This window comes from Plasmodium fragile (genome assembly GCF_000956335.1).
Source record: "Plasmodium fragile strain nilgiri unplaced genomic scaffold supercont1.37, whole genome shotgun sequence".
In the NCBI taxonomy this organism is placed as follows: Eukaryota; Apicomplexa; class Aconoidasida; order Haemosporida; family Plasmodiidae; genus Plasmodium; species Plasmodium fragile.
The window spans coordinates 55959-65850 of record NW_012192617.1 but is presented as its reverse complement, the minus strand read 5'-3'; the positions used below and the strand labels follow the sequence as shown (position 1 = coordinate 65850).

At 47.0% G+C, this 9892-nt stretch overlaps 3 protein-coding genes across 3 annotated transcripts; all 3 read left to right on the top strand.

Moving 5' to 3' along the window:
- Positions 1 to 707: 707 nt before the first annotated feature.
- On the top strand, positions 708 to 2394 carry AK88_03299 (uncharacterized protein; the record flags this gene model as incomplete). Its single annotated transcript, XM_012480920.1, has 2 exons — positions 708 to 2113; positions 2259 to 2394. The coding sequence occupies 2 exons, from the start codon at positions 708 to 710 to the stop codon at positions 2392 to 2394; spliced, it is 1542 nt and encodes a 513-aa protein (XP_012336343.1).
- A 1127-nt stretch (positions 2395 to 3521) lies between these two features.
- Positions 3522 to 7433, top strand: AK88_03298 (uncharacterized protein; the record flags this gene model as incomplete). Its single annotated transcript, XM_012480919.1, has 14 exons — positions 3522 to 3741; positions 3848 to 3952; positions 4163 to 4254; positions 4430 to 4501; positions 4640 to 4686; positions 4886 to 4966; positions 5106 to 5326; positions 5484 to 5745; positions 5855 to 6004; positions 6157 to 6250; positions 6371 to 6580; positions 6685 to 6839; positions 6987 to 7086; positions 7263 to 7433. The coding sequence occupies 14 exons, from the start codon at positions 3522 to 3524 to the stop codon at positions 7431 to 7433; spliced, it is 1980 nt and encodes a 659-aa protein (XP_012336342.1).
- A 673-nt stretch (positions 7434 to 8106) lies between these two features.
- On the top strand, positions 8107 to 9639 carry AK88_03297 (uncharacterized protein; the record flags this gene model as incomplete). Its single annotated transcript, XM_012480918.1, has 2 exons — positions 8107 to 8268; positions 8380 to 9639. 2 exons carry the CDS (start codon positions 8107 to 8109, stop codon positions 9637 to 9639), a joined length of 1422 nt encoding a protein of 473 aa, XP_012336341.1.
- Positions 9640 to 9892: the final 253 nt, after the last annotated feature.

Genomic DNA, 9892 nt, shown 5'->3' with positions numbered 1-9892 from the left:
GTACACAGCCGGTACACAGCCGGTACACAGCCGGTACACAGCCGGTACACAGCCGGTACACAGCCGGTACACAGCCGGTACACACCTGGTAAGGCTCCGCAAAGGGGGCAAGGGCCCACACTCAGGAAGGGAAAAAAAAAAAAAAAAAAAAAAAAAAGCAAAGCAAAGCAAAGCAAAGCAAAGCAAAGATGCAAACATGCAAAGCGTGTTTACCCGACTCGATTTGCCTACGGACCGACCCAATGGTGGTGGCCATCCCTCGTATGCTTATGTGTGGAGGTTCGTACACGCTTCCCCGCGTGGGTAAGCCATGCGTAACCAAGCACGCCTTCCGGGGCTCGCTCCCCTTAAGAAGCATGCAACTTTTATATGAGGCAAATGTGAAAGCTCCTCACTCCCACACCCACCCGTAAAAAAAAGTGAACCAAAAAAGTGAACCAAAAAAGTGAACCAAAAAAGTGAACCAAAAAAGTGGCACTAGCAACTCGTGAAAAAAAAAATATATGCGTATTTTTTTTTTTTTTTTTTTTTTTTTTTTTTAACTTCTCCTTTGGAACCCTATTTGCTATTGTCACGTGGCGCACATACAAGTTGCCGCTAGGGAAAACTATACATCCGGAGGAAGGGACGAGGTGAGTTGTTAAGGTGTTACGTGTACACAGAAAAGGGACACACCCCCGCACATCATCCATCTGAAGTAAAGCAAAATGAGAGGCGCAGGAATTCGTGTGTTCCTTGTAGCAGCGCTCCCCCTCCTCCTACACAAAAATGAAGTTAGCACGCTGCAGCTGTATGCCAATGAGATACCCGCGACCCCCGACTCGCTAAAAGGAACACCCAAGGCAGCCACACCCACCAACAACGTATCGTCCGGAGGTGTCCCCAACGTCATGCTTGACAACGACACACAGTTTAGTGAGTCGCTAAAAGAATTTTTAAAGGGAACTAGTTATGCTGGAGAGGGAGTCGACGGCAAGAGTAATCCCCTCCTGGGGGATTCCTTCCTCGAGGAGAATAAAGACTTCATAAAGAAGCAGGTGCTCTCCGACCTCTATAGCAAATTCATAATAGATGTGGTGAACAATAGTACTGTGTCCTTCCTGGACAATCTGAGTGCTGCCAAGACAGGCAACACCGATTTTCAAATTGAAATGGAGGAGAGTTGCTCTCCCTTCTTTTGCGAGAAGGTCATGAAGGCCAAGGAGGTCGACGCGGTGAACGAGGCAAACGCGGCGAACGCGGTGAACGCGGTGAACGCGGTGAACGCGGTGAACGAGGCTAACGCGGTGAACGAGGCTAACGCGGCAAACGAGGCAAACGAGGCTAACGCGGACAATGCATTCCCCTTGAGCGATGAGAAGGAGATCAGTCTGCACGACGGAAGCGTAGATGGCACAGACGAGCTGGTGATGAACCTCGACCAAGTGAAGAGCGCCACGCAAAATGGAGCTGACCAAAGTGGTGTCGAAGGTCTGTTCACGCGAACCCTAGATGGAAATGAAGAAAAGCAAAAAATCATCCTCACAGATGGAGATAACGTATATGTGTTGGAGGAAATCACACAAGAAAGCAACTCTCCATTTGGTGAAGAAGAATTGAATAAGCAAAAAATCGAGCAAGAAATAAAAATGCATATACCTAGTGAGGTGAATGAAAGAGACACAGAAAAGAATAAAGACCTATTAGAAGAAATTATAAATTATTCAGATTCCATTGTAGATGATATGTCAGGTCCAGTGAATAACATACAAACGGGTTCAGAAAAAGGGATCAGGGAACATGACCTGACCAAAGATGCATCTAACTCTGCTGAAGCCATGGGATCAAATGACATGAATAATAATATGAGTGAGGATATATTTACAATGAGTGAGGAAGAGCTTTCTAAGAAAATCCTCGAAGAGATAAAAATGAACAGCGAGGACAAAGTCGAATGTTACACCATGTCCCACGATGAAAATAAATGTAATAGTTATAAAAAGTGCACTTATGTTAATATCGATAATAAGGACACCTGCTTCTTAGATTATAATTACATGCTTTTCTTGAAGAATAATAATTGTTCTCTGCAACCCAAGTCTGCTCTCCTGTCCATCTCGAAGGATCTACTTAAGTGAGTTGACTGATGGAGACAAGGGGTCGCATGCGGTGTGCGCGTAGCATTTTGCTTGATGCGCGATGTTACGGAACGAGCTCATTCATCATTTCCCCTTTTTTTTTTTTTTTCTTCTTCTTCTTCACCCCCCCCCCCTTTGCAGGAACGACATTATCAACAGACAAATGTTTCAGCTTCTTCGAAACAGCAATAACAACAATTTCATATGTGACACCATCACCTACTCCTTCCTCACTAACGTAGTGGATAATACGAACTATGAGGAAATCTTTTCCTGAGGAGGAGGTGGGATGGGTAGCAGTAGCGGAAGAGAGAGTAGAATGAAACACACACACAGCCACTTCAACCGTGCACGCCACACGGCCACTTCAACCATGCCCGTCACACACCCCGAGCAACGCCCCGTCGGTGCGCGGCCAGAACAGGATAGCGCGCCGTCTGAGGGGAGAGAAAAGGGGCCACTTTTGGGAAATGCCCCAATGCGCAAGTGCGCAACGAGTCCCGTCCTCGAGGGCGTGTGCACAATGGCTGATTGGGGTCGCCAGCCGTTGGAGAGCGACCTCCCACACCGCGTGGGGTTTTCAACCATTCACAAATGAGCGGGTCACAAAACTTGTACCTCCCTCACACCACTTTTATAGCAACTCGCACATTTTCACATGTAAACAGCTATTTCATCTTTTTCTTTTGCCTTATGTTTTTTTTTTTTTTTTTTTTTTTTTTTTCCCAAATGACCCTCTTACATTAGCCACTAACTTTGTATTATGTCACACTTTTTAAAAAAAAAAAAAAAAAAAAAAATTTTCAATTTCCAGGGCGACATATTATTATTGGCTTGTCCGGTTGGATGTTGAGCTTGAGGTGGGTGATCCGTCCAATGGGCTTTGTTGTTTTGACGGCATATTTTGTTCTTTTTTATTTATTTTATTTATTCTTTTTCGGAGGGTGCACCCTTGCGTAAGGAAAATTCAAATAAGGTACTCTCCCTCTTAATGACACTGCGCAAGCGGCTTCCGTCCTCTGCTCTGCTGTGTGTTTTTTTTTTTTTTTTTTTTTTTTTTTTTTTTTTTTTTTTTCATTGAAAGGCACTGCGATACTGGCTGCGTGACTGTGTGGACCTCCTTTTCACGTTCAACGTTTCCACCACGCTGGACTTGGTAAATTTTTGTGCCTACGAGGGTTAACAGCTGGTCAAACAGGAAGCAGCGTGGTCGATCTTTATTTTATTTTTGTTTTAAAACGACCCATTTGAGGGGAAGATAGCTCTGCCGTCGTGTTCCTCCCGGCCACTTGAGGGAATGTACAAGTAGGGGGGCTTACACAATTGTGCGTGCAGCTGGGGTTCCTAACCGCGCAAGCGCTTAACCGATAAACGGATCAGCCGCTTAACCGCTTAACCGCGAAAATGTCCCTGCTGAGAGACTCTGATCTGGAGGAAGTGCACAGGAAGATAATCGACGGGACTATTGAAAAGTGCAGCCAGTTCTACAACACAAGGATTTTAGAGGCGATAAAAATACGGTGGCTGAAGATATACGAGAGGAAGCTGCAGGCTGCGGACAAGGGCCCTGATGACCAGCCGGGCGTGTCGCAGCAGCAGGGAGCCCCCAACGCTAACGTGAACGGTAATGTGTGTGTGGAGCGGCGACCAAGCGGCAGTGTAGCGGCCAAGCGGCAGAACAGTTGTGTAGCAACGCAGCGACTTCCCTCATGACCGCTCCTTCCCCGCAGACGACTTTGGAGACGACGCCTTTGAAGACGACGAATTTGAGGACGCCGAAATTGAGGAGAAGGAAATTGCAGAGTTTGAAGAGCATGTCCAGGATGACGAAGCGGGTGTGTTTCCTTCGAGCTACATTTCAGCCATCACACAAATGTGTGTACTCACGCATTTGCTCATTTCACTGTTGGGGGAGGGAAAACCTTCCCACGTTGATAGGACATCACGTACTGTCCCCCCACCATGTTGGCCGCTTCCCCCCATGTGTCATCGCTTCCCCCCATGTGTCATCGCTTCCCCCCATGTGTCATCGCTTCCCCCTTCAGACGAACTGAATGAGCTAGACGACATCTCCATAAGTGACCTGAGCGACGTGGACCCCCCGACATCCAACGTGATCGTCGGCATCTGCGACAAGGTTAGTTCTGCCAGAGGGGAGGGAGGTCACGAGTGTTTGTAATTGTGCACGATCGTGTGTAATCGTGCAGGATCGTGTGCTTCATTTCCTTCCTAGTCGCTTGTGAGGATGACCCTCCTGATGGAGTTTCCCCAGCTGGTTTATAACACTTTTTTTTTTTCCCCCTCCTGCACAGATAACGAAGCCGTGTGGACGCAGAAACGCAAGCAGCAATTGGAAGATAAAACTTAAGGGAGGACTGATGAAGGTTTGATCCGTTTTCCGTTTTGTCCTCCATCGGAGTGTGACTCCCCCTCGAAGGGGTCCTCACACCAGCACCTTTCGTGGCGAGCCTCACACTCACCGCTCCTCACCGCTCCTTTTAATTCCTCACCGTTTCTGGCAGGTGGACGGCAAGGAGATGTTCTTCCGCAGTTTGCAGGGCGAGCTGGAGTTTTAGCCACGTTGATGGGTGTAGAAAAAGGGGGAAAGCACTTTTCCTAATTGGTGAGAAAATTTTTTTTTTTTGTTCCACTTGTACACCCCCAGTGCGATTACACACCTCGTTGGATGTTCACCTATGTAGTGACCCTCTTTTCTACCTTGACAACACGCCATTAACCATAACACGCATCCCCTTTATGCTCTGCAGACCGTTTTTGGATTCCCCTCCCCCGATGGCGTCCTCGCCTGGGCGCGCCCGGCTAATGGCCACGGCCACCAAATCCATATGGTTCGTTCAAATGAGACATACGTACGGGACAAGAGAGTGTGCTTGCGTTGTGTATATTGTTAAGTGGCACATGCTGAGCTACGTTCAACCTACACTGTTGCATGACGCTCGTGTTTTTTCCCCCCCTCAACCTGAGCAGCATTGTAGGAGGCGGCGTGGACTCTCTCTGTCTAGCCCTATACCTGGCCAAACAGAAACACCAAGTGAAACTTCTAAACGTTAAGATTAAATGCAGCCTGATTGACACTGCGTACTGGAAGCATAACGTATTCGAAGTGGGTAGACATTATACCTTCCCCTTTGGTGGGTCCTCTGCTCGTTTCAATGAACTCCTTCGATGGGTGAATGCAGAGGGTGAAGGTAAGTCTCCATCGCGACTAAAGAAGTTGTGGCGCACTTTATACGTTTAATGCACAACATTATATTTGCGCTCACACATGTGTTGGGCAGGCATCCCTAACAATAGTGTGTTCATGTCATTGCTCCGTTTCACCGCTACGACGTGTCCCCTGAACAGTCATTTTGAGCAACCCGTACGCAAACAACCTTTCCTACCTGGATGAGCATGGAAGAATTTACCGAGTCAATGAGTTTATTCTCAAAATTTTGTTCTACCTTATGAAGGATTACCTCTTCGGAGCCTCCATCACCCCTAACCCTAAAGACGAACGCATGGACTCGTTCCTGTTGAAACGATTCGATGCTAACTTATTCGAGAGTGTGATTAGTCCATACTGCTTCCACTACTTTGGGTATTCTCCCCGGGATGTGTTGATGCGGTAGGTGCGCTGATGTGGTGCGAATACTTCATCGAGGTTGTAGCGGCGCGCCGCCCATTCGTACCGTCTCCACGTGCACCGTCTCCCGTATACACCCCCCTCCACGCAGCGCGAACTTCTCCCATTTCATGGACCGCCTGGGGGAAGAGAAATCCCTCATCAAGACGCTGCGCGCAATCGCCAGAAAAGGTAGCTCCTCCATCTTTAACAACAAAAAGAAAATCGGAAAGTTCGGCAAGGGAAACGTCACCCTGGTCAGGTAATGCTCAGCTAATGGTCGGCTAACGGTCAGCTAGGACCGAGGAGCAACTGGAGTTGTTGGTGTGTCCTTCGTCCTAGTGCCCTCCCCCCCACACACACGTACATGCATACAAAGACGCAGTAATAGTTTTTCCTGCCGTTCCCCTTTAGCAAACTTCGGGAGCACCTGCAACTATGCAGCAACGTCGAAGTGATAACTCCGAGGGGAGACCTACAAATAAGGTGCATGCGCCGCGGGGTAAAGGTTAGGCCCCTTGGATCGTCGCGCCTGCGATGATACTTCCCTTCTGTGCACAGAGGCCACTACCATGTCTTGCTCAAAATGGAGCCTGCTAATCCCCACTCCTTGCCTCACCACTTCAAGGTACATCTCGGAAGGAAGTCCTTCAAATGTGAACAAATCATTTTCTGTTTGAGTCCACACGAACTGAAGGACCTTCTGAGGAACGTGATCTTCGAGGAGAAGAAAAAAGACACGCTTTTGAAAAAATATTTGTGGAAATTCCGCTCCCAGGCGGTTAGAATTTCTAACGTTTGCTTCGCCAAGAATGTGTTGCCCTTGTCGCACTCGTTGGTGAGTTGTACGCGCACGCATGGGGAGAGATATAAAGAGAGAGAGAGACCGCACTAATGCATGCCGTTGCGTTTACCTTTTATGTTCCGCTTCCCCACGCGCAGGAATCCCTCCTCTTGTTCAAACAGAACAAACAGAACAAGCTGATCTCTCTCCTGTACGAGCGCAACATATTCCCCCCCCCGTGTGATGAGCCTAGTGGACTAGAGGAGGATTATCCAGGAGAACCCTCGCCGGAGGGGGGCCTTTACGAGACGAGGTAACTAATGCCCGCGTCTCTCATTTGTGTTGTGCCGGGCGATTAGAAGGAGCATTTTGTGCACAAGTGTACGTGTGAAGTTTATGCTGTTGCGTATATGTTACTTGTCCACCACTCACGTTCCACTTACACTTGCACCTGCCGCAGCCTGCGATTTATGAGCAGAGAAACGGATGAACGCAAATCGGTGGAGGAAATAAATGGTTTTCTTCGAGGCGTCTTGGGTGTGCATGAAAAGCCCGACTTGGTAAGAGAAAAAAAGAAGAAGAAGCTTCTCTACACATGCGCCCTGGAAGTGGTTATCCTTTTTTTTTTTTTTTTTTTTGCAACGTTGCAGTGTTGCGCTTGTTCTTTCGTTAGATGCTTCTCCTATTTACTTCATCCTTTTTTGCTACCTCTCCTTGTTACTCCACCGCCTCGCAGCTCATCAGCCACGTCCACCACGTCTTCCCTTTCGATGCGCGCGCCGACCAGGTGTACAAAAAGATAATTAGCAGAAAGTGCAAGAGGGTACGGCTCTTCTGGCCATTCTACTTTTTTAGAAGCTTCGAGTTTTGCCTGGAGGAAGCCAAGCGGCTTAGCGATTCGGTGTAGTGAAGGAGTATAGCGAAAGCGGTGAAGCGCCCTGGTCAGCGAAGTAAAAAAGAAGAGGCTGCGCGTGTGTACATAATCGTGGTGCCACCACCTTTCGCATATACTTTTTCTTTTTTCCCTTATTTTATCCTAGCGAGCGGCACATGTGTGTTAGCTTGATCCTGCATTAGTTATCCCTCCCCTCCCTGCTTGTTAGTCGATATGATCCACTGCGTTGTCTCCTTTCCCCTTTATTAATTTTTTTTTTTTTTTTTTTTTTCTGCACAAAATGTCGCCCATTTTGGAGAGAAACCACCTGAACAACATGAACGGTTAAGGTATTTTTTTTTTTTTTTTTTTTTTTTTCATCCTGAAATGGCTAGCTTCTCGGCAGAGATACTCATATTTCCCCACTGGGAAACCCTTATCTGTTAAAACTACATCATTTTAACAGTTGTGTAAAATGGGCAATCTGTTAATCGATCAATCGATCAGTCGCCAAATAGGGCGCGCAACTACCCATCGCCCAGTCTTTAAAAAAAAAGGAAAATAATATAGTGCCATATAACCTCATGTGACCATGCGGCCCTCGAGTGCTGCATGGATTTGCCTGCTGTTGTGCATAGCGAATTACACATGTTACGCCTACCACGTCGGTAGGAGTGACCTGTACATGGGCAGGGTCCCCCACCGAATGAGCAAGCTGAACTACGAAAATGGAAAGCCGCACATTGATGCAGGCGTTGTGAATTACTTCAAGGGAATTCGGGAGGAATTCCCCTTCTTCAAGAGGGAAAACTGCCCCGCGTACTTCGACAGTGCGGCCACAACGCAAAAGCCGGAATGTGTGATAAAGGTGAGCAGCGTGATGAGAATGGGGGCGCTAAATAATCAAGCGACGTCACACCGACGTCTCGTCGCCTCACTAAACAGTCTTGCCGCACACCGCTAACCACCTTTCCCCCAGAAACTGACCCAGTTTTATGCCAGCGAGAATGCCAACATCCACCGAGGGATTTATAAATTGAGCCTGGACGCGACGAACAGCTACGAACAAGTGAGGAAGAAGATAAAAAACTACATCAACTGCGAAAGGGAGGATGAAATTGTATTCACGAGCGGCACGACCCACGGGCTGAACCTCATTTGTAGCATGTTGATGGACAAAGTAATACAAAAAAAGAAAGACGAAATATACCTGACGTACCTGGAACACCACTCCAATCTGGTTCCCTGGCAAGAACAAGTAAAGAGAAAAAAAAAAGGAAAAATCAAATACATCCCTCTAAAGAGTACCGGCTACATTAACATTAACAAGTTACGAAAAAGGATTAACAAAAACACCAAAGTGATTTCAATAAGTCATGTATCAAATGTGTTAGGAAATGTTCAAAAATTGTCTCGAATTATAAGGGCAGTAAGGGAGGTAAACAAAAATATAATTATCATTGTAGACGCTGCGCAAAGTTTTGCACACATAAAATATGACCTCAAACGGATGGAAGAAAATAATTCTTGTCCTGATGTGCTAATCGCATCGGGACATAAATTCTGTGCACCTTTGGGCTGTGGTTTTATTTACTTAAAAAACACCTTAACATGTTCATACAAATTTAACCCACTTTTGTACGGAAGCAACATGATAACAACTGTTGGTAAATATGAATCAGAGTTTGTGTCCTCTCCACATCTTTTCGAGTCTGGCACACAGAACATCGCGGGGATCATTTCCATGGGGGTCGCCATTGACTTTGTGAACAAGATCAACAAGAGCCTTCTTTGCCGTTACGAGATGTACCTGTACGATACTCTCATTTATTATTTGGGTCAGCATTTGCAGCGTGGTTTGGTGCAGCTCCCTGGGGGGGAAGAGATAGACGTGATTAGCGGTATCCTTCCTGACCAAAGCAGCGAGAAGGATCAGTGTAGACTGTACATCCACAACAGCCGAAAGGGCAAAGGAAAAAAAGTACCCATACTACCCCTGTGGTCAGACCAGTTTACCTCCTTCGACTTGGTAACCTTCCTGGACTTCAAAAATGTGTGCATCCGGTCTGGTCACCACTGCGCTTCCCTAGTGCTCAAGGAGTTCTTGCGCATACCCGATTGCGCACGCGTTTCCCTTTTTTTTTATAACACACCCGAGGAGGTTCAGTACCTGGCTGAGCAGATCGCGTCCGTTGCGCGAATGCTGAGTGGGATGAGAGGGGGTGGAGCGGCCACGTAGAAGTGGAGTTTTGTAGCGTTGACGGTGGGGGACCTCTTTCGCAGCTATAATCAATACGACCCCTATTTGTGACTACACCCCACGTTCGCAACAATGTATACCTTTATGTATGCCTTTATGTATACCTTTATGTATGCCTTTATGTATGCCTTTATGTATGCCTTTTATGTGTGCCTTTTATGTGTGCCTTTTATGTGTGCCTTTTATGTGTGCCTTTTATGTGTGCCTTTTATGTGTGCCTTTTATGTGTGCC